This window comes from Mytilus edulis, chromosome 5 (assembly GCF_963676685.1).
Source record: "Mytilus edulis chromosome 5, xbMytEdul2.2, whole genome shotgun sequence".
Classification (NCBI taxonomy): domain Eukaryota; kingdom Metazoa; phylum Mollusca; class Bivalvia; order Mytilida; family Mytilidae; genus Mytilus; species Mytilus edulis.
Genome location: NC_092348.1, coordinates 50,911,484 through 50,937,076, shown reverse-complemented (window position 1 = coordinate 50,937,076; position 25,593 = coordinate 50,911,484). Strand labels below are relative to the sequence as shown.

The 25,593-nt window shown below is 31.8% G+C and overlaps 1 protein-coding gene across 2 annotated transcripts in view; it reads right to left on the bottom strand.

Annotated features, from left to right (window-relative positions):
* Nucleotides 1–9,694: 9,694 nt before the first annotated feature.
* The window catches only part of LOC139525460 (amyloid-beta precursor-like protein), a 52,383-nt gene continuing 36,484 nt past the window's right edge, over nucleotides 9,695–25,593 (bottom strand). For both annotated transcript variants that reach the window (XM_071320810.1, XM_071320809.1), the window contains exons 6-12: nucleotides 25,011–25,106; nucleotides 23,738–23,896; nucleotides 20,104–20,332; nucleotides 18,762–18,878; nucleotides 16,848–17,014; nucleotides 14,996–15,821; nucleotides 9,695–14,097 (exon numbers count right to left, since the gene is read on the bottom strand). In XM_071320810.1, the coding sequence (XP_071176911.1) occupies nucleotides 15,549–15,821; nucleotides 16,848–17,014; nucleotides 18,762–18,878; nucleotides 20,104–20,332; nucleotides 23,738–23,896; nucleotides 25,011–25,106 (1,041 nt within the window). In that variant the 3' untranslated portion in view covers nucleotides 9,695–14,097; nucleotides 14,996–15,548. The remainder of the gene's footprint in view (nucleotides 14,098–14,995; nucleotides 15,822–16,847; nucleotides 17,015–18,761; nucleotides 18,879–20,103; nucleotides 20,333–23,737; nucleotides 23,897–25,010; nucleotides 25,107–25,593) is intronic.

Below are 25,593 nucleotides of genomic sequence, written 5' to 3'. Positions count from 1 at the left end.
GATAAATATAAATAAGAGTATATATAGAAGAATCATGAAAGATATTGTCCTCGATCAAAATGTATATTTTGTTATTTAAAATAATCGTGGCCTGAGGTCTAATATTTTCGCAACTGCATGGTGAACACTTTTTTATACAGATGCTGAGATAGATTTATTATATCATTTTATAAAACTAAAACTGTTTCAACATGTTCAATGGCTATGTTTATCAGGGTTTTAATGATTAGACTTAAATTTAACTACGGTACATGTATAGTACTGCTTTTTTCATGTGCTGATTTATTATGTGTACCTCTTTTAATTTTGATTAAATTAATATTTATCTGTGAAATTTGGGTTGTCTTATACATTTCTCATTTTGATATCGTTTTTGAAAAACATGTCTTTTGATGTCTTACATTTTCACGGCCGACACTCGGCTAACCGAGAGTTTGGTCGGTTAATCCATATTGAGTATGCGGCTATATCGGCGGTTGGTCTGTTAATCGGGTTGGCTAAAGTCTGTTAATCAGGTGTTATCGAGAAAATCATTGCAAGATCAGTATGTTTCATTGTATAACTTTTTAATTATATTTATATCATTAAAACAATTCATGTCTGACAAAACGATTTGGAGTACTGAATCCAGTGGTGTAATTATTTTTTTTCTAGCTTCAATGAACGATCTATAAAATGAAAAGGCGAGTTACTCATCAGTAAATTTATACACATTTTACACACACAAAATGTACACAAAAATGACAAGTTGGTTGAGTTTACTTGAATGCAATATTTTGAACATCGAAAAAAGACAGGCATTATGTTTGTTTACCATATTAACATCAATATGTAAAAAATCTACACGAAAAACTGTATTTTGGTGACATAAATCATTTTTTTATAAAAATGTGGTCTGTTAATGGGTCGGATGTATAAAACTCGGTCTGTTAATTAGTCTGTTAAGAGTTATGAATGACATTACAAGCATAATATAATTGCTATATGGGGTGTTATCTGATTTAAAGGGATAGACTCAAGATTAGTGGCTAGAATATATGGAAACAACACATGAACAATGAAACATAAATTTAGACAATGGAATCTGAAAATTGATAGAAATGGTTTCAAAAAGTGTAATATCAAAGTAATATTAATTTCAAAAGACAATACATACCGGAAATAAACTCCTCATAGATACCAGGATTGAAATTTTATATTTACGCCTTATATTTACGCCAGACACGCGTTTCGTCTACGAAAAACTCATCAGTGACGAAAAAAATGTTTAAAAGGCCAATTAAAATACGAAGTTGAAAAGCATTGAGGAAACACAACTAATACCGGCGTCACACATCAGCGTATAGCACTGGCGTGTTCAAAATCATTTACGCTGCCAATACGCTAGTAATTTTGGGTGCATTTAACCTGTCAATCATATTTGTAACGTGTGCAAAACGAGATTTAAACGTGTATTGGGCGTACTAGAAACGTATGTTGGCGTATGTTGTATGTTTTTTTATGCTGCATACACATTTCCTGGGATTGTAGCGTTCATCAAGCGTATTTACTTTCCTTCATTGGCTAGAGGAATAGGGGGAGGGTTGATATCTCATAAACATGTTTATCCCCGCCGCAATTTTGCGCCTGTCCCAAGTCAGGAGCCTCTGGCCTTTGTTAGTCTTGTGTGATCTAGTATACATATTTTTTAAGGGGCCAGCTGAAGGACGCCGACGGGTGCGGGAGTTTCTCTCTACATTGAAGACCCATTGGTGGCCTTGGCCTGCTCTATGGTCGGGTTGTTGTCGCTTGGAAACATTCCCCATTTCCTTTCTCAATTTTACCTTTGTATTTCGACGTACTACAAACTTATGCAACGCGCTTTGAACGATTGCTAAGGCAGCAACCATTTGATTTTTTTTTATTTTTTCTCCAAAAACTGGAAACAAACTTTTTTTTCCAAAAAAACCCATACCCCCCCCCCCTCCCAGAAAATCAAATGGTTGCTGCCTAAGCGTTCCTATGGCATGCAACTAACGTATACCGACTTTGTCAATTTTCTCTGTACGTTTGGTGCACGCCGGTCTATACGCCAATGTGTGACGCCGGCATAAAGTAATCAATTCCTGAGGTAGAAAAGCCTTAGTATTTCAAAGAAAACGCATGGAATTTAACCAGCTGCATTGCAACACATGACAGATTCATAGATATAACAGACTTTGAACAGACAAAAAAAAAAAGGCTGATTGATAACTTGGCGTAAATAATAAATTCGTGCGAATTCGAGCGGCCAATCAGTCCATATAACGCTATATTGAAGTGACATACCCTTCAATGAAATGCAAAAAAATAAAATTAAAATAAAAGTTCTCTTTCTATAAGGATACTGTTGCACCGTATTGTAATTTTTTCGTCACAAGTACATCTCATTTTTTTCAATGTGAAAATATAAACTAAAGGTAGTAAGACTATTGTCGTGGCTAAATAACTCTTAACTGACACGATTTAAATTGTCCAACCCATTAACAGACTGTATTCCCCTAATATTCATTAAAATGTGGTATTACTCAACTTATATAACAATTATGAAATAATTATCAATGACAATTATTTTTTTAGAACCAAAGTACTATTTTGTGTCTTTTAAATCATATATAAAAATGTTTTTTAGCCTTTTATCCAAAATATTGCTATGCGTACAAGCATAAAAACCACATACTTGCGAGACGCCTTTTCGTTTTACTTAAAACTGCGCCGGCTATGCATTTTTTTTACTGGTGGAAAATGTTCTATGATAGATATCATTTTGTCAGACACTTTTCTTTTTTTGATGTGGTTCTCATAATATGGCAAAAATCTGTATATTTAACAGAGTTTAACATTAAATTGTGAGTTTTACTCTTAACAGACGTATAACCAACCCGATTAACAGACCAACCGCCGATATAGCCGCATACTCAATATAGATTAACCGACCAAACTCTCGGTTAGCCGAGTGTCGGCCGTGATTTTATAAATCTTCCACATAAACTGTGATCCATTAATATCAATCTTTTGAAAAGTATTCATATATTATTGTTAAAATTGAAATATTCATACTTGTTTTTGTGCTTTATTACAAATGTCTATTATCTGAATTTGCAAATTACTTGTCTAAAATAAAAAAAAAAATCAATGTTCATAACTTAACAAATTTGTCTCATGCCAATAAAATATCTATATATTTTCCCCGGGCGCTATATTTTCTTCTCCGGGCGCTTTTTCTTTTCCCCGGGCGCTTTTTCTTCACCCGGGCGCTCCCGGGCGCATTTTAGTAGTGCCCTGTTTTTCTCGTCTTGGGAAATTAAAAATTTTAATATTGTTTTTTTCTAGAATATTGTTCATTATAGTTACTACTGATGTTTGATTGTTTAGCAACTTTCACTGTTTCAACTAAGTCAGTTTTCATTGCTAAAAATTTTTTTGAACTTAATTTAAACTTTTTTCAAATCTTCATTCTCAATGGACAATGATTTAACTTTTTCTTCCATATCATTTTGTATTTTGGAAATTTTATCATTCATTTTCTTTTCTAAAGATGATTCAAAGGAGTAGGTCCGGTAAGGACCGATTTTGGCCTCAAATTTCAGGTTCATCTGACGAAAGATTTTGACCACTTTTTAAACACTTAAGTATCTATTTCATTTGATTCACTTAGTTTATGCGACATATTTTAACTGATTTAGTCATTAAAAACGATCCGAATCAAGCTTAAATATGAAAATCTACCAAATATGCCGAAAAATGTCACTTTTCAGATGGATTTTATCAAAAATGAAAGTGGCCGCATCCGTGTTCATCCTCAACCTTTATATATGTTATGTGTTATCATCAAACACAACTAGCATTTCAATATTAAGGATGAACACGAATGCGGCCACTTTCGTTTTACAAGGAAACCGTCTAAAATTTAACTGAAATGCTAGAATTATGAAGATTTCAGTAATTTAGCATGACTTAATAGTGCTACTTCCCGATATATGTACATTGTATTGTCAAAAACAGCCCATATTTATGTAGCAGAAGCATTCTTCTGTCCAATAAATTACTAAAAGTTTACACTTTATCGATTTTGTAAAACTGCTATATTTTGGGGCCAAAAACGGGTCTTACTGGACCTACTCCTTTGCTGAATAATTTCTTCACAAGACCACTTACAATGTTTTCTAATTCAGAGGTCTTGACCAGATCTTTTGTGACCTCATTAAGGTCATCTTTGGTTATTACATCTCTCAATGCAAATTTGATCTCGTCAAGATCTTTTTGAAAGTTAATTAAACCATTGATATCAAAACTACTGTTGTATTCATTTGAAACTTCTGAGTAAGTTCTTTTTGCTGAGGGTTCTCTACTAAATCTACTCTCTTTATTATTGTCCTTTTTAGCTTGCAGCAGGGTTTGAACACTTTTTACTGGCTTTGTCTGACAAAAAGGTCCATGTGAAATACTATTTCCTCCAGGCATATTGTCAATATACTTTTACTTTACCTCAGTTGTGAGTTCTGTTCCATTCTTTATCTAGTTGTTTTATTGAAAATATCACAAAACTTTTAGGTCAAATAATTAATAAATACCAAAATTTTCATACATGAAAATTTCACAAAGTAAAGTCCATTCTCATATGTATCAATTTCTCACAAAAATATGTAAATCCACATCTAAATAACATTAACTTTTGCAAAAATTGTAGGGGCTGAAAATTAGTGTGTCATCAGCTCGGCAGCCATCTTAATCACTCAATACATTTTGTCTTAGTATTTCAGAGGAGAAGATTTTTTTAAAAGTTTACAAAAATTTAAGAAAAATTGGTTAAAATCACTATAAAGGACAATAACTCCTGAAGGGGTTAACTAAACATTTTGGTCATTTGACTTATTTGTAGATCTTACTTTGCTCAACATTATTGCATAGTCATGTCTGGCAAATGTCCCACATACATTATCTAAAAACATTTTAGATAAGATAAGGAAAAAAAGCTTCATCAGCAACATTTTATATTGGCAAATTTCCAATGAAGTTATTTACATAAAGTTATTGGCAAATAAAAATAGAAAATGACATCATAGTCATGTCTGGCAAATTTCCAACATATATTATCAACTACTATTCTATACAAAGAAAGATAACTCCAATTGAAAATTAATTGCTATTGCACAATATTGTGCAATTAGATATTTCTTGCTATTGTGCAATTGAAAATTTCTTGCTATTGCACAATACTTGATATGGAATCCTGATTTGGACCAACTTGAAAACTGGGCCCATAATAAAAAAAATCAAAGTACATGATTAGATAAAGCATATCAAATAAGCCCAATAATTTAATTTTTGTTAAAATCAAACATAGTTTAATTTTGGACCCTTTGGACCTTAATGTCGACCAATTAGAAAACTGGACCAAAAATTAAGAATCTACATACACAGTTAGATTTGGCATATCAAAAAACCCATTTATTCAATTTTTGATGAAATCAAACAAAGTTTAATTTTGGACCCCATTTGGACCAACTTGAAAACTAGGCCAATAATTAAAAATCTAAGTACATTTTTAAATTCAGCATATCAAAGAACCCCAAGGATTCAATTTTTGTCAAAATCAAACTAAGTTTAATTTTGGACCCTTTGGACCTTAATGTAGACCAATTTAAAAACGGGACCAAAAATTAAGAATCTACATACATAATTAGATTTGGCATATCAAAGAACCCCAATTATTCAATTTTTGATGAAATCACACAAAGTTCAATTTTGGACCCTTTGGGCCCCTTATTCCTAAACTGTTGGGACCAAAACTCCCAAAATCAAACCCAACCTTCCTTTTAAGGTTAATAATGCTTATTTGGGCCCCTTTTTGGCCCCTAATTCATAAACTGTTGTGACCTCAACTCCAACCAGATGCTCCGCAGGGCGTAGCTTTATACGACCGCAGAGGTTGAATCCTGAACAGTTGGGGCAAGTATGGACACAACATTCAAGCTGGATTCAGCTCTAAATTTGGATTGTGATTAAATAGTTGACACAACATAAGTTTCTGACACAGAATGAATGTGTTCTAATGAACTTAAAATTTGTGTTTTCTCTTAGAGCAATTCACTATGCTGTTGAATATTAATCCTCTCAAAAAAATGTTTGAAGAAATTTTCTTTTTTATTTATGAAATTTCAAATGAGAAAAATTGAACCCAATTTTTTTAATCACATCCCCCTTTCCCTTATTCCAAAACTAATCTCAATTAAAATTTCTAAAGGAGTTTGCAACAATAACTACTCATTTAAATACATCATAAAATATTAAGATGTTAAAAAACTGCTTGTTATCACTGAATGGTAAAGATTATTTTAATTTATCTGTTGGTAGTAAAAAGTGAATATACATTGTATATTGTATATAACAAAGATTTAAGTTGATTCTGGACAAAGAAAGATAACTCCAATTAAAAAAAATTCTTGCTATTGCACAATATTTTGCAATTAGATATTTCTTGCTTACTATTCTGGACAAAGAAAGATAACTTTAATTAAAAAAAAATTTGCTATTTCACAATATTGTGCAATTAGATATTTCTTGCCATTGCGCAATACTGTGCAATTGAAAAGACTTGCTATTGCACAATACTTAATATAATAATTTAACATCCTGATTTGGACCAACTTGAAAACTGGGCCCATAATAAAAAATCTAAGTACATTTTTGGATTCAGCCTATCAAAGAACCCCAAGATTTTAATTTTTGTTAAAATCAGACTAAGTTTAATTTTGGACCCTTTAGACTTTAGTGTAGACCAATTTGAAAACAGGACCAAAAATGAAGAATCTACATACACAGTTAGATTTGGTATATCAAAGAACCCCATTTATTCAATTTTTGATGAAATCAAACAAAGTTTAATTTTGGACCCCGATTTGGACCAACTTGAAAACTGGGCCAATAATCAAGAATCTAAGTACATTTTTAGATTCAGCATATCAAAGAACCTAACTGATTCATTTTTTGTCAAAATCAAACTAAGTTTAATTTTGGACCCTTTGGACCTTAATGTAGACCAATTTGAAAACGGGACCAAAAGTTAAGAATCTACAAACACAGTTAGATTCGGCATATCAAAGAACCCCAATTATTCAATTTTGATGAAATCAAACAAAGTTTAATTTTGGACCCTTTGGGCCCCTTATTCTGTTGGGACCAAAACTCCCAAAATCAATACCAACCTTCCTTTTATGGTCATAAACCTTGTGTTTAAATATCATAGATTTCTATTTACTTATACTAACGTTATGGTGCGAAAACCAAGAAAAATGCTTATTTGGGTCTCTTTTTGGCCCCTAATTCCTAAACTGTTGGGACCTAAACTCCCAAAATCAATACTAACCTGCCTTTTGTAGTCATTAACATTGTGTTTAAATTTCATTGATTTCTATTTACTTAAACTAAAGTTATTGTGCGAAAACCAAGAATAATGCTTATATGGGCCCTTTTTTGGCCCCTAATTCCTAAACTGTTAAAACCAAAACTCCCAAAATCAATCCCAACCTTTCTTTTGTGGTCATAAACCTTGTGTCAAAATTTCATAGATTTCTATTAACTTAAACTAAAGTTATAGTGCGAAAACCAAGAAAATGCTTATTTGGGCCCTTTTTGGCCCCTAATTCCTAAAATGTTGGGACCAAAACTCCCAAAATCAATACCAACCTTCCTTTTGTGGTCATAAACCTTGTGTTAAAATTTCATAGATTTCCATTCACTTTTATTAAAGTTAGAGTGCGAAAACTAAAAGTATTCGGACGACGACGACGACAACGACGCAGGACGACGACGCCAACGTGATAGCAATATACGACGAAAATTTTTTCAAATTTTGCGGTCGTATAAAAATCAATCCCAACCTTCCTTTTGTGGTCATAAACCTTGTGTATAAATTTCATTGATTTCTATTTACTTATACTAAAGTTATTGTGCGAAACCAAGAATAATGCTTATTTGGGCCCTTTTTTGGCCCTTAATTCCTAAACTGTTGGAACCAAAACTCCCAAAATCAATCCCAACCGTCCTTTTGTGGTCATAAACCTTGTGTCAAAATTTCATAGATTCCTATTCACTTAATCTAAAGTTATAGTGTGAAAACCAAGAAAATGCTTATTTGGGCCCTTTTTGGCCCCTAATTCCTAAAATGTTGGGACCAAAACTCCCAAAATCAATCCAAACCTTCCTTTTGTGGTCATAAACCGGCTTGTGTTAAAATTTCATTGATTTCTATTCACTTTTACTAAAGTTAGAGTGCGAAAACTAAAAGTATTCGGACGACGACTACGACGACAACGACGCAAGACGAAGTAGAACGACGACGACGACGCCAACGTGATAGCAATATACGACCAAAAAATTAAAATTTTTGCGGTCGTATAAAAATTTACGAACAAATTGTTAAAAATTGACTATAGAGGGCAATAACTCTTAAAGGGGTAAATTGACCATTTTGATCTTGTTGACTTATTTGTAGATCTTACTTTGCTGAACATTATTGCTGTTCACAGTTTACCTCTATCTATAATAATATTCAAGATAATAACAAAAAAACGGCAAAATTTCCTTAAAATTAACAATTAAGGGGCAGCAACCCAACAACGGGTTCTTCGATTCATCTGAAAATATCAGAGCAGATAGATCTTGACCTGATAAACAATTTAACTCTGTGAGATTTGCTCTACATGCTTTGGTTTCAGAGATATAAGCCAAAATCTACATTTTACCCCTATGTTCTTTTTTTAGCCATGGCGACCATCTTGGTTGGTTGGCCGGGTCACCGGACACATTTTTTAAACTAGATGCTCCAATGATGATTGTGGTTTATTTTGGCCCAGTAGTTTCAGAGGAGAAGATTTTTGTAAAAGTTAACGACAACGACCCCGGCACAAAGTGATGCGAAAAGCTCACTTGGCCCTTCGGGCCAGGTGAGCTAAAAAGTGTACTAAAGATACTATTATAGTGTTTTACCGGGCCTTTGTCCAGGGTAGCCTCGAAAGAGATGATCATGACCTCTAAATTTTCTCCACTGTCCTCGACCTCTATTATGACTTAGTCGATTTTTATTAGATGTGTAAATTGGATCATACTGATAACTAGAGCCTTGAAAGTTATCATGTAGAGTATTTGGGTCACTGATGAGTTTTATGTAGACGAAACGCGCGTCTGGCATATTAAATTATAATCCTGGTAACTTTGATTACTTTTTGTGCCTTTAGATTGTTCCTTCCATGGGCTACATAGTTTGATGCCCGCTGAAGGAAACCGAGAACTTGATCAATATGGTCAAGCATATGTTCTTCTTTTGGCATGCGCATCAACATTAATGTACATTTACAGGTGGGATCAACTAAACATTCTTAAACAATTTATCCCAATGATGATTATGGTCAAGTTTGGTTCAGTTTCTGAAGAAACGATTTGTGTAAGAGTTAACAGAAAACTGTAGACAGACAATGGGACAAAGTGAGTAGAATAGCACATTTGACCCTTAGAGTCTTTTATGTTTTTGCTTCATTGTTAAATTTTATCTCATTTGGACAGCTTACACTTAAAAGTACTACAAGTGGTAGATTTTGCTGGGTACCAGTTGCCTGTGAAAGCTTTGTATGTTACCTTTTAAATGTATTTTTTCTCAAATGAAAAAAAGATAGACTGAGTGTACAAGTTTTATTATTAAAACAATTATATGAACATTTATTTTGTAGAACTAAACTGGCCACTAAGGAATGTGAACACAAAATGTTAAAAGCAGATTACAAAGTTCAAAGTGTCAATGACTACAAAATAATAACACATCAATAGACTTTGTTAATAAGGTACCTTTATAGATACCAAGGTGTTACACATCTGCAACTCATTTCACCAAAAAATCTTCAAGAGAAAAAATACTGGTAAGTCTGGATCATTACTGTATAATTTAACAATGCATTTTTTTTTTCATAAGATACTTTGTGTGAAAGGATCCCCTTGATTTGTGCTTCAAATGTCATAACTTAATTATTTAAGGATTTTTTTAATTTTAAAAAACAAGTATTTGAGCTTTAATAGATGATCATTCAAAATTAATGAAAATCCTGTTCATGAAATTTAATAGTTGTCAATATAAAATAATGGTTATAAGTTTGAAACAAGTAATATTTAGGTCAGAGGAATCTTTAATTTTAAAAATGAAATCACCCAAACATAGTGTGCTTCTCTTCAAAATTCTAATGTGAGAGAACACAACTGCTTATAACTGTTTTAATGAATCAACATCTAGAAATTTATAATAAATCTTCTAAAATAATGAAATCATTATATAATTACAAACTTCAGAAATATTTGAATTCAATAAGATGGATTTTCATTCAACATTCCAAAATTTTTGCTTTTTGTGTTCTTTTGAAAGGCATATTTTTTTCTAAAATGAAAAATTCTAAATTTCTATTAAGTCTTAATAAATGTTCATTGAGGTTGGTTCTATTACAAGTTTTTTTTTCTTTTGTAATTCATAGCTTTGACTTCAGAAAAAAACACCCTACTTAAATTAAATAATAATAAATCACATTAAGGTCTCAAATAAAATGTAGTATTAAAGATAAAATCTTTCAATAGCAAACCTACTGCTCTGCTCAGACAACAGGTTTAAAATGAGTTATGAAATTAAATGACCACAAATTATCATTATACAACCTAAGCTTCATTGTATGAGTACATGTAAATTGTTGTATCTAATAAACAACTTTCTTACACAAATAATTCTTTTAATAATTACCTTTTTGAACAGAATATGTATTTTTTTACAATTTCAGAAAGGAAAGTTATATTTATTTATTGAATAAATTATTGTATCATTTATCTATAGTTGTCCATGTTAGTTGAGGCCATGCCCCTCATAAAAAGGCTCCTTAACTGACAGATTATGGAATAGCAGTATATATAGGTACTGATACTCCATAATTTACTTGTACACTCATTACACAACATCATGAATATGATTAAGCTAAAACAGTTGATATACACTTAGGATAAAAAAAAAAACATTTGTTAATATCAAAGTAAAGATTAAAGAAATTATATTCTCATATCCAATTTTCTTCCATAGAGGGTACAAGACGTTTGTAGCAAAAAATAGATAGGAAAATGAAAATGAGAAACAGTTCCATATGACACAACCAGAACAAATCATTGAATCTTAAATATAATTCACAACCAAAATTATTTTAATCATTTCTGCAATGTTTATCAACTGAAAGAGTTATCCTCCTATATCTAAATTGATATCTTCAGTCTGATAAAAATGTTCATCTATGAAAAAAGAATGATCAGAAGTAAAACTAAGAAAAGTTGAATTAAGCTGTGTAAATGGCAGAAAGCTCTACAGTTTCAAACATAAAGGAAAGTAATATGAAAATTTTCTTCAAGTCTTATTCATACAAGAATTAAAATACCAATTGGGAGAAATGCTTTAAGAATTATTGCTTGTATGCTCATTATGAGAATTGATCTGTGTGTATAATGAAGAAAATACAACAAAAAACAAATATTATCACAAGCTTTTGAATTTAAAAAAAATCATATTACAAACAGTATATTTAAAAGCAGTTAACATTAATGTATAAATTGTATTTCACATAATTGAAAGACTGGTATCCAACCTTCTCTCCTAAAATTTAGAAAAAGACAACAGACACAGCATGATGAAATGGACCAATTGTTTTCATTGGAAAGTTCAACAAGCATATATTTATAGCAAATATGAACAGAATTGTGCCTTGCTCTGGTATAAAATTCTGTCTAAATAGTTTGAATCTTTAAAGTTGGGGACACAAGGCTGACTGAAAAAAAACTTTGAGAGTTGACCACAACTGAGCACTGCTCCCCAAAAAATAAAGAGGTACTAAAAATATGCTATTTTATTAAATAAATTTTATTGGAATAAACTCAATGCAAAAATACCCTCATATAATTTTACCAAAGTTGTGTGCCATGCAAAAGTAAGATTTTCTGCCCTTTTGGCTTTCACAATTTTCTAATTAAAAAAGCCAGTTGAGGTTTTCAGATAAATTCAAAGAAAAAAAGAAAAATCTGGATTCAAAAACATTTGTATAATCAATCAATTTTATCTTGGCAACAGTAAGAATGCAATAAATAAATTAATCAAAATTTGATAAAAGTCAATGCATGTTGCACTTATGAAAAATAGTGTTGGTGCCTTAAGGTAATTTATCAAGAATTTAGATTTCGAGGATCCATTAACATAACAAAAGTAATGGCATTGACAATGTTTTGTCTACAGCTTGACAACAACAATAATGTAGGTCAAAACCATTCTACTCCACCTTATATTACCTTTAATATTCTGAGTCTTATTTCTTTTTGAATTAGCAAAACACTTCACTTTACATGATAACTGAAAGAAATATATATATTTTGTATTAACAATAATGTACTAAATATATATATATATAATTATGTCTATATTTTTTATGAAAAATTATATACTACCAGTATATATATATTTATCCTTTTTTGAAAATAGTAAAGGCTAATCTAAGATGGAATAGACAGAGTAGAAAGCACAGAGATTTTGAATGCACTAGCAACATACAATTTGACCTGGTTGACTTAACAAGATGAATAACGCTAGTGGTTTTTTTCTCTCTCAAAATATGCATAAAGCTTTTGGTTGTAACGAGATTCATAATTAAATTTTTTCATATAACTTCACAAGTTTATATAACAAAATATTTAAACCCTACACATTTGTTAAAATGTGTGTAACAAATCCTGTTTACAACTCCTATTTAAAACACTATTTCATGTTTAGTCAATTTACATAATGCATTATATTCAAACTGCATGGTTCTATTCTAATTCTAGATATAGTTCCGAGGGTTAAAACCATTACAAAAAGATAGTTTTGACATTTGAAATTTCCTCATTATTGGCAATTACAAAATCAAAATAACAATTTACAGATGATGTGCCAAATAACTAAGATTATATATAACAGGTTAAAAAAACAATTCAAAAAAATTAACTTCAGGAAATTGTTATCATGACAGATAAATTACAATTAACTAACATTTAAATACACTTACATGTAGTATAAAATGTACATGATCTATTTACAATGTATTAAATCCAGTTTGCAGTCTGACAATTTTCAAGTAGTATCCATTATCTGGTTGTAGCATTACTAATATAAACATGCTACGATAACTTAATCATTTGCATAAAACATGATATTGTGTGTTTTTTCTCAATCATGTAATTTATATACTTAAGTTAAAGCTGTACTAGGACATAACGAAAGTATGCTTGCTGGATTATCAACTTTGTCATTAACAATTGATAAACACCAGCAGCATATATATAACTGACAAGCATAGCCTTACAATAACTCTTCTGCTTGTTAAGTATAAAATGGAAATGCTTTAGATCAACCATAATCTGGTGTAATAACATCATCAAAATGTTGGTAAATACAAATAGTACATCGAAAAATATTGCTACAATTGATGGTGAAATAGTTTATGTTATTTGATACAATGTCTGACTACAAACTGAGATATATAAAGCTAGTATATAAAACAATGGAATGGTGCAAATGTTGAAAATGGTTTTTTTCTTTTTGGTAATGACTTTGTTCAGTTTATCAGAAAAAAACATCAAGGTAAACTAATTGTTTACAAATCCAGTACTGGCAATGCTTATATGCTTTGTCTCCAACAAGATAACATATTACTTATCTCCTAGAATTTGGATTTGAAGAGTGCAGTTAAAGACAATCTTTAATTCACTCAATATTTGATGCTACTTAGTTTTTCATTTTCTGATTCAATTCTTGACCAACATCTATCAATTGCATATAAAACATAAGAATATTAAGTTTACAGATCTAACAGGAAACATTGATAGATGAATGCATTACAACTTTCCTTATTCAAAATGATGTTTAACTTTCTAATACATTTCATTGACCAATATGCAACTCTTTAACAGTTTAAAAGCAATGTACATTTAAAGTTTCATTTAAATGAATAAGAAAACATTCTATTTATACAGTCAAACCTGATTAAACCGGACCCTGAATAAACCGGTTTCCTGTCCATTCCGGCCGAAAATGAAAGTCCCATATTTTTCCATTCACAGTCTTTGTAAAAATACCCTTTGTAAACCGGACCCTGTGTATTCCGAATTCCGGTCTAATCATGAAGTCCCAATACTCTTAATTACATTTGTTATTACCTGTCAAAACCGGTTTGTCTAATTAATTTCAATGATCGATATGCAATCAAAACATATTTGTTTGTACAATATGGCTTTTCGTGATAATCAATTAGTCAGATGTCAAACTGTGAACCTAAAATCGTACAGTAGTGAGCTGTATTATTTATTAAAACATTATAAACGTGTCAATTAAACGAAAAGACACACCGAATATATCTCGGATTGAAACTTACGTTTTAACTTGGACAAACAAAATATAATCGCGGAGTAAGAAATTCACATCGTGATTTCGAAATCCTGGGTTCCCTGTTGTGAACCCCTAAACAAATGACCTTGATAATGAAAAACACCCGGATGACAACAATTAATGGATATTGTACACTGTACGACAACGTTTCGAAAGTGATGACATTACGTTTGATAATGTTCTGGCTTTTTAATCGGCCATTCCAACATTTCAAATTATTGGTCATGGGAGTAAATCGAAACTCTCGTCTTCTAATCAAAACAACGCGACCATTATGATGCAAATGCAAACAATGAAAAACGAAGTAAAAGTATTTTAATTTATCAGATATGATTTACAATCAGCGAGAACTTTTACATGCAAAATGTCGAACGTCACAAGTCATTAACTTCCGGCCAAACGGAAACCTGAATAAACCGGCTCACTGTCCAAACCGGCCCTTTTTCATAGTCCGGTAGCCGGCCGGTTTATACAGGTTTTACTGTAAAAAACGATTGGTCTTTTTACCAAACTTTTTAATCAATTTTTTTTCCCCTTAAAGTAGGAGTCATTTTTTCAGATCCCCAAATAATAATTTTTTTCCTATATAGACCAGTTGCTTTTGGAAACAAATTAATTATCATCCTTTAACCCTATTCCCTATAAAACTGACAAATAATTGTCCAAAAACTGTTTTAAAATATAAAAAGCATTGAGTCAAATAAATTATAAAAGTTTAAACTTTTTAATTCAGGAATGAGTGGATATTTTATCATATGCAAAAAATAAAGAGTTTTAAATGGAAATCAAAATATACTGCAGTAAAATAAAAGTAAATATCATAAAAATAAGTATATAAAATAGGCAATATGGTTGAATTTGACAATTCATAGGGACACCAAAGACAGAGCATAAAATCTGTATAATAAAGGACAGAAACAATTCAAATTTTTCAGCTGTATGCATATATGCTCCAGTTCTAAATAAATTGGAATTTTCAAGCTAATAATCATTTTAAATATTTCATCCCTGGAAAAGATAGTTGAATAATGTTTCATTACATTCTTTAGCATTTTTTTACTCCACTTAGTTCAAAGTATTTATAAGTTGGATTCTCATAGCCATTCATTTGCATGTTTGCTACATGTCTTTCTTCGGGTGATGCTGCTGGGTCTACCTCAACAAAACCATGAGTAACAGGATGTCGATGTGATTTATTTCTTCTCAGCATGATCACAGCCACAACAATAATCACAAAAACAGCAACACTGCCAATTGCAATACTGAAAACACTTCCTGTTGAATTTACAATATGATGTACTGGATTGTTAACAAAACCCTGAAAGAAATCAAAGAAAACAAAAGATATTACATTATGATAAATCTTTTTTGATTTGCATATCTACAAATACTTTAATCGGATTGGTCAGTTAGAATTATTTCACATGGTTTACACTTCCACTGACCATTCAACATGAATAAAGAGCTGCTTCATGAGCCCATGATACGCCTATCGCCCTTTCATCTGGTGTTTTAATCTTTAAAAGATTTTAAATGATCAAATTGAAATTCTGTAAGCACTGCTCGATAAATACCTCTCCCCCAACCAAAAACAAGAATGTGTCCATAGTACACGGATGCCCCACTAGCATTATCATTTTCTATGTTCAGTAGACCATGAAATTGGGGTCAAAACTCTTATTTGGCAATTAAATTAGAAAGATCATATCATAGGGAACATGTGTACTAAGTTTGAAGTTGATTGGACTTCAACTTCATCAAAAACTACCTTGACCAAAACCTTTAACCTGAAACTTGCACTATTATTTTCTATGTTCAGTGGACCGTGTAATTGGGGTCAAAACTTTAATTTGGAATTCAAATAAGAAAGATCATATCATAGGGAACATGTGTACTAAGTTTCAAGTTGATTAGACTTCAACTTCTTCAAAAACTACCGTGACTAAAAACTTTAACCTGAAGCGAACGGACAAACGGACGCACAGACGGACGGAGGCACAGACCAGAAAACATAATGCCGCTCTACTATCGTAGGTGGGGCATAAAAAACAATTGAAACAGCGAGCTACTGCTCACTGATGATACCCCTGCCCAAATACTTGACGGTAAACAGGGATTGTTGATTGATGAATCTGAAAACACATCACAAGGAATAGCCGATTTACTTAAAACCTTGAAACAACATTTCAGAAATCATTGTAGTGTAGTTGTACACTTAAACAGAATAAATATTGCCACCAAAATTCAAACTTAATCTGTTCTTTGTGTTTATATAAGAACTATAAAATTAAAACATATAAATGTGTGTCTCATGAACACATATATAGTCTATATGTAACATTACCTGATGCTTGACATTTTGTTGATCACTGAGATGCTGAGCAGCAAAACCCTGATGTTCATTTTCCATATCTTCTTGATTATCATCCTGAGATTCTTCCAGCGGTTGATCAATTATCACTTCTTGTTTGTTGTTCAGAGGAATTTGAATCTTTTCATTATCCCAAGACTCTAAAAAAAAAAAGTAGACATAAAGTGATCAGCAGCAGTGTAAGTGTATTGCTTATTACCAGTTGCCTAATTTACTTGAGCTAAGGTTTTAAATGAGCTGACAATTTGTTCTGGATTAAAGTGGATTGTTTCAGTTATCAAAGCAGGATTTTCTGCTAAAAAAAAAAACATATAAGAAAGTAGAATATATTTTAAACACAATAGCTCTTACGCCTAGCTGAATCTTTTGTTAATAGGTGACATATATGGGTAGTTTTGAAATCAAAAGAGAGCTTGGGACTTGGGATCACTGTAGAAACAAGTGAAACTGCGAGCTACTGCTCACTGATGATACCCCCGCCGCAAGTGGATAATATTAATAGTGTAAAAATATGCAAGTGTTCGGTAAACAGGAAGTTGTCGAGTGATGAATCTGAAAACGCATCACACAGTATAGCTGACTTATATAAATCCTGAAACCAAATTTCAGAAATCCTTGTATTGTAGTTCCTGAGAAAAATGTGACAAAAATTTTCAACTTGGCTATCATGTGTAAAATCAGACAAGTGTTCGGTAAACAGGAAGTTGTCAAGTGATGAATCTGAAAACGCATCACACGGTGTGGCTGACATATATAAATGTTGATACCAAATTACAGAAAGGGTGGATGTGTAGTTCCTGAGAAAAATGTGACGAAAGTTTCATGGGACGGACTGACTGACGGACGGACTGATGGACGGTACGACTGATGGACGGACGGACTGACAGACAGAGGTAAAACAGTATACCCCCCTTTTTTAAAGCGGGGGTATAATAAAATAAATAGTGAATGTGTCTATGGGACACAGATGATGCCTCCATATTAACATATTTTCATAAACAGCTGCACCCTTAGCGCATAATATGATGGATACAAATAGAAATATAACTAACAAAAACACAGAGTGAACATGGCTTGGTATTTGTATATCCCAAAAACAAACAAAACATTAAGTACTGAGATTTCTCACAGTTACTGACAGCTAGTTAAAAGCTATTAACAACTAATAAAAAAAATCATGCATCTAAGATTAAATTATCAATCAGTACACATCCAAAAACCAATGGATCCTTTTGTCTTTGATTTGATGCACTCTTAGCTTTAAGGGCATACGATAAAGTTTTGAACCTGTATTTACAAGATGATGAAAATTTACATATAGGCTATTTTTTACCTGATTAAATCAAATATGTAATAAAAAATATACCTTCATGTGCTACTTTTTTAGTAAAATGAGGTCGAAATTTGGTATATTTGCTCAAAATTCAGATTTGTGTCCGTATTTTCTTTTTCGAAAGAAAGACATAACTTTTTTGTTTCAAAAGATAAACACAAATTGTTTTTTGTTAAATAATCGGTAATTTCTGTATTTTATAAGTATCATTAAAAATTATGCAATTTTTATTCCGAAATAATTCTATATTTATCAAATGTTCATAAATAGAGGAAAAAACGTCATTTTTTGCTGCATGTTTATCGAAATTAAAAAAATTGCGCTATTTACAGTTTTATAAAATTTGGGTCACATAATCTCCTTGCAAAATGAAACAAATTGCTGTTTTAAAAAATAGGGGTCCATGCACTCGTTTTCAAATTAAATCAGTTTGAATGATAAAAATCAGTCGAAAAATGCATCTTTTTACGTTAGCAACGTCATTACCTTCCCTGTAACTGTATCGTATGCCCTTAATAGTCAACTTGTTATATATTTATCAATATCAATTTTACCTGAATTATCAAAGCCATCATCTGTTTTTGATTTTCTTAATTCTTCTTGTGTGAATGGTCTCATTATTACATGTAGGGCACTCTCAGATAAGGACTTGTAGTGTGACAGGAAATCTTCTGTAATAAAAATATTCAAACTATCAACCAATTGAAAAAAATTACTCAATCAATACCATAATAGCTGGTGCACAACTTCTAAACTATATCATGTATATGAGCAATAATTCTGTCAAGTATCAAAGATCTGTATTGAAAACTTTAGGAGTTGATTTCATAAAACTTGCATTCTATTAAAGGGGCACAAGCTGTCAAATTCATGTTCACTGATTTGACTCAAATTTTTATATTTGATTTATAACATACTAAAACGTATATCCAAATTACAATAAATCTGAAATAACCAGTTAAGAAATCTATAATATATATCAGAGTTTCATGTGAATTTAAGTTTAGACCCCATCTAATTAACTATTGAGATGACCTCTTCATACTGCCGATAGTCACAAACCCAATATAACCATAAACATATATATAAATAGATTAAGACCTTATGATATTTAATATTATAAGTCTGTTTGATTTCATGTTATAAGTAAAAAAATAAGAAGTTAATTAACTTTTTAACCTGTATAAGAATGATTTTTAATGGATCGAAACTGTGTAAGTCAACACAATGGTTCACTCTTTGTTTCACTTTCATGGTTGACATTCTTTTCCTTTTGAGGATGTTCGCTGCTCAGTTTTAAAATAAATAACTTTTCATAAAACTAGTATGTATTGATAGGGAATAAATTAAGGAATCAAAAAATCAAAAAAAATACAGGGGTCAATGTGCTTCTTTTCGAGATATTAGCCATTGGAGTTTAGGCGGGAAAATGTTCTCTCTCTTGAATTTTCATAGCTTTATCATTGACCAGTTAAAGTTCTCAAATACTATTAAAAAATAAATAAAATTCTATAAAACTTTTACAAATGACTTATAATTATACATGTAAACAGATTTATAAAAAGAAAAATGGGGGTTCATGGGCAAATTTTTTAAGGCATTCAAATGGATAAAACCAGAGGATTCCGAAAATCTGACAAAAACTCCAAAACATGACAAGCAGACATCCTTAATGGCTGAACACGACTTGTGCATGTACAAACAATCTCTAGCTAATGGATTTGAAGGTCACATGAATACAAATATATTGAGGTCGAATGATTAATGAACCCCAGGTTAATTTTCCATTATAACTTGGTAATGTTGGGGTCAAACATTACCATACGACACCAGGTAACAATAATGATAAAACTGCAAAGAAATTATAATACCACACATAATAACATAGTAACATACTTATGTCAGGAAGGATTTCTTTTTCAATTTTCTTGTAATGATGCAGCATATCAAGACTCTGTTTTATTCTCTCATCAATGACTTTCAAATGTTCAGATGTGTCTTTTTGCATGTGCTTGGCCTCAGCTGGATCACTGCGTCTTACATGGGTAAAATGGTTCAGTGTGTGCATACGATCTTTTTCTTCTACTCTGATATATGCTTCTAAGAATTTTTTTACTTTGTGAACCTAAAATATTAAAAGAACAGAGTTCCAATGTCTCAAATATTGTACACATGTTATCTATCCAAGGGCAATAAAAAAAGTATAGAATATTTGATAAATAGCCTGCTGTTTAATCAATATCGCGCAACTTTGATGTGTACTCTTTATCACACCCCTACCCTTTATCGCACCCTTTATCACACCCCTACTCATTTTAAAAAAAAAAATTTTCTTCTTAAATTTCTTAAATTTTTTAAAATTTTTTCCCCCTCAAAATTGAAGGTAACCCAGGTGCTAGGGATCAGAGAGCATTTCATATATACTCTCCTGTTGAAATATATGATAAAGTGTATAAAACATGGCAAAATCCATATCACATGCCGTATCACCCTCGTCCAATATCATCTCTTGGGCCTAAAGGCCCTCTGGCTGATATTGGTATCTCGGGATGATACGGCATATGATACGGATTTTACCATGAATTATTTTCTATATATAAGTATATTTTTTTTATTTCTTCAAGTAAATAAAGATAATTGTACAAGTAGTACCCCTGAATGTTATATCTTCCTGTTTGGTGTGAGTCAAATCTCTGTGTTGAAGACCATACAAGGTGTGACTTGGATGGAGAGTTGTATCATTGGCACTCTTACCACATCTTCTTATATCTATGTGTCATGTATAATATCTATGTGTCATGTATAAATAAAATCGCATTACCCTTTGATGTTACAGAATAAAAATACATTTTACTTGTTGAGTTTTTATATTTCCTAGCTTTTATATTTCTTGACATTTCTTTTAAGTTCTAAATATATATTTTAGTGATGCATGTTGTAGTTGATAAAATTTACTAATGACACAGTTTATTATATATATATGTTACAGGCATTTTCTAAATTTAGGCATTTTGTAAAATGACTGAATTTTTAGGCATTTTCTAAAATGCCTATAGTTGACAGGCATTTTGTAAAATGCCTAAAAATCCTTAGTCATTTTGTAAAATGCCTGAAATTTTTAATGAAAATTACACAAAATGCCTGGCCTGTTTCAGGCAAATTGTGTAAATATGCAATATATGAATTAGATGATAGAAATATATTGTAAACCTACAAAAAAGTGTAGATTAAAATAAATTTAAGATTATTCTTAATAAATCTAGTCTGCAGGTTAAGTTTTTATGTTTTACTAGTTTTAGTGTCTATAATTAGAAACTCCTTAGAGCAACAACTTTGAGTAAGTACTCACTCTGTATTTCATTAATGATCTTCTTTTCATCATGGCAGAAGGGTATGTTGTTCTTACACCAGAACAAAGATTTAAAAACCAATTAATTGAAAATTCTGATTCTAATAGATAGGACTATCGTCATCATCACTACCTCAAGAGATTCTTGGTTCTTTACAGACTGAGGATGATCTGATTCAGCATTTTCAAAGCTCTGATAAGCCAGATGAGATAAGCAATGTCAGGCCAAATGAGTTAAGCTCTGATAAACCAAACGAACTTGACGAGGAAAGCCGGCTTAATGCAGCATTAAATCTATCTGAAACTCAGGAAACAGAATTAGATGTTCATGTGTGTGCTGTGTGTGAAAAATATTTTTCGAATATCCAGTGTTCTACTTGTGCACAGTACAAACATGAGCTGTGTTCAAAAGGAAACATATCTGATACTATTACTTGTCACCTGTGTTCAAACGAAGAGGTCATCAGAAATGAGAGAAAGCATGCATCAGACTCAATGACAAAACAAGCTGTCAGGATGAAAAATCTATCGGAAAGAGTTTTAACAGAGGTGGATGTTGGAGCAAATGTATAACTTGCAATTCCCCATGTGGATCGAGGGAAAGGAGACCCGCGTAATCTTATGGCTGTTGTTACTGGAAAGGAAGAGCATGGTTATAAACTTGGAATTAAAGATGGAATACTACGTGGACTTTACACCAGGAATCAGTTTGAACTATCTGACAGTAGTTTTATTGCTATTCATTGTGTAAATTATGATAATGAAATATCCTTTAGAAAAGCTGTCAGTAAAGTTTCTTTGTGTGATGGTCAGGGTTACACAAAATGTAGCTGTAGTGCTAGTGGTAAGACTAGATGTAACACTAAACGTTGCCTTTGCAAAAAGTCAGGACAAATGTGTAACAGTCGCTGTCATCCAAACATTACATGTAGCAACAAATAATTGTCATCTTCAGTGTTTATGTAAATGATTAAATTACAATTATAACACTTTTACTGTTTAAGTTTCATGCAATATCTAATGATAGAATAAAATTATTTATTTGATATTTCTAGTCATTAAATTTTGAGTACATTCCATTCAGTTTTAGTCTTTTAGGCATTTTGTAAAATGCCTTACAATTTTTTCAGGCATTTTATAAAATGCCTGAAAAAAATAGTCAATTTGTAAAATGCCTAAATCATCCAGGCATTTTAGAAAATGCCTAAAAATTTCAGTCATTTTACAAAATGCCTAAATTTAGAAAATGCCTGTAACATATATATTCCATCTTCATGCCTTATATATCATGTACTGTATTACAACGCTAGATTAAAACTGATGAGGAATGGTAACACCTGGATACCGAAAGCTCTATTATTGTGAAGCCAAGGTGGTCCTACGAGTCGAGTACAGTGCAGGCGATTTGATGTCACGATATATCAGTAGCGTGAGTTCGAATCCTGGCGAGGGAAAAACAAAAAATTTACAAATGCAAATTTTCAGATCTTACATTGTTCGGCTGATGTTTCGATGAATTATATATATATTGTAAAATTTTAAAATCATTCAGAGTAACGTTTTTTTTGTTTTGCCTTTAAATTTAAAATTAAGATTTGTTTTTCTAATTTCAGTACATTTTCATCAATTTATCAAAGTCCAAAGCCCGTAATTTTGGCAAAATTTAGCTGAGCAGAACAAAATTTAAACTTGACTTGTAACTCATCTTGGTTAACTTACATGCCAAAAATCATCCCAATATCTGAAGTGTTTAGAAAAAAAGTCTGTATAACTGTGATTTTCAACAATTTATCAAAGTCCAAAAGCCCGTAATCTAGGCTAAAATTAGCGGAGCGGTACGAAACTTAAACTTGATCTGTAACTCATCATGGAGAACTCACATTCCATATATCTGAAGCGGTTTTGAAAAAACTCCGTATAATGGTTTGTTGTGGAATGACGGAATGATGGAATTACGGAATTTCGGAATTTCAGACAAGGGTAAAACTATATGTCCCCGACCACTTAGTGACAGGGCCATAAAAATGAAATCAAATGATGCAAAAAATCTTTGGAATAATCTGAGTTCATGAAAGAATATATGGCTGTAACTCCACTCCTATCCCTGTGACTAAAGGCTTCGAGCATTGGTAAGAAACAAAATGATTAATTCAGACAGTAAAAGATGCATAATGACCTTACCTTTGGGGGTTGTTTCTGTAATTCTGCCATATACTTTTCCAAGTTGATGCGTTTTCTCTTATTCAATTCAGCTTGTCTGTGTTGCATATGCAGGGCCACTAACTGTTTCTTTTCAGCTTGGTCAGCTTGCTCATATCCACTGTACAACCTCTGAAATCTCTGAATATTTTTTTCTATATATTAGATTGAAATCAATATCATATAAATTGCTTCGCTGATCGCATCTGGATACAACTGAAGAGGTCCAACACTGAACAGTTGGGTAAATAGACACAATACTAGCGCTTGATACAGGTCTGAATTTGTACACAAGTTATTGTTCTGAAACTAAAAAATGCTTGTTTTGGACCCCTTTTTGGCCCCTAATTCCTATCACCATAACCCCCCAAAAAACCTCCCAACCTTACTTTTGTGGTATTGAACCTTTTGATTAAATTTCATAGAGATCCAACCACTTAAACTTAAGTTATTGTCTGGAAACTAAATGTCTTTGGACGACAAAGATGACAGTATTCTCCTTTTTTCACTAATGTAAGGAGGTATTTTTGAAAAAAACACTTGCAACCAGGTGGTTTAAAAAAAAAAAAACATTTCCAACTGGTTGGTTTTTTTTTACTGTTGGTGGGGGTCACAAAAAGAAGAATTAGTATTGTATTCACATTTAATGGAATTGAAAAAACTGTCAAATATTCTATTCTGATTTATTTCTTTTCAATAATTTTATTCCTTTCTTGATTTTTCTCTTCTTTCATTCACTATTTTATGTATCTCAGTTAGCAGATGGATTTTACAGGACTCCCTCCTCCTGCCAATGCATAGCCTATCGATACAAGTTTCTGTCCTTTTCCTCCCCTTGAGTGCTTTTGACACACAGAACAGTAGTTAAAAGTCCTGTTCCCAAGTTTTTTATCTTCGAGAGGTGATAAGTATTTAAATTTTTATGGTGCAGAACAGAAAAAAATCCACCTCCTAAAATGGAAAGTGGTCAGCTTTCAAAAAAAGGTGGTCGGCACAACCGGCTTAAATGAAGAATGGAAAACACTGCATGGCAATGATGACGACAAAGCTGACAAAGTGATAGCATTGTACCACCCCAAAATTTATTTGAATGTGTATATTTCATAGTTATGATAATAGAGAATGGGAATGGGAAATGACTGTTTTCTATATTTTCAAGTCCAATATATATTTGTTTTTCTTCAACATTCATTATTCATGATTCTAGTTTTATTTATCTGATTCAAATGATAAATTTACAGATGATTTAAAATACCTGCATAATATCTTTGTTGAGTTTTTCAGCACCCTTTGGATTTGACTCCTTTAATTTGTTTACATTGGTTCTTGCTTCTTGCCATTCTTTCATCATCTGAAAATGGAAACAATATTTTTTGCAGCTTCTGAGTATCATCTACAGCTAAAAGGTGGCATATCAAACATTCAAAGGTCCACTAAAAATAAAGGGTCTCAGCAGTTAACAAGAATGTGTCCAAAGTACACCGATGCCTTAAACAGGATGAAATAAAAATTATAATTTGCACACACATCAACAAAAATTATATATATAGCACTCGGAAAGTTAATTTATACAGAATAACAAACACCCCTACCACAAAGTTCTTAACCCTTTCAGGCGTAATGGTGACAATCATTCTTTGATGGCTCGTATGACTCTACATACTTTTTTTTTAACTAGCCCAGCTGAACTGTCATGACAGCAGGGACTTCAAATAGCAGTTCATGGTCCATAAACTCTTCTCAGGTGTCTGAAAATATGACACTTTAAAAGCCGTTGAAGAGTTTAAAATCGGAAAGACGTGAAAAGTAGCCAAAATCAGGTGGGGATGGGCATCTTT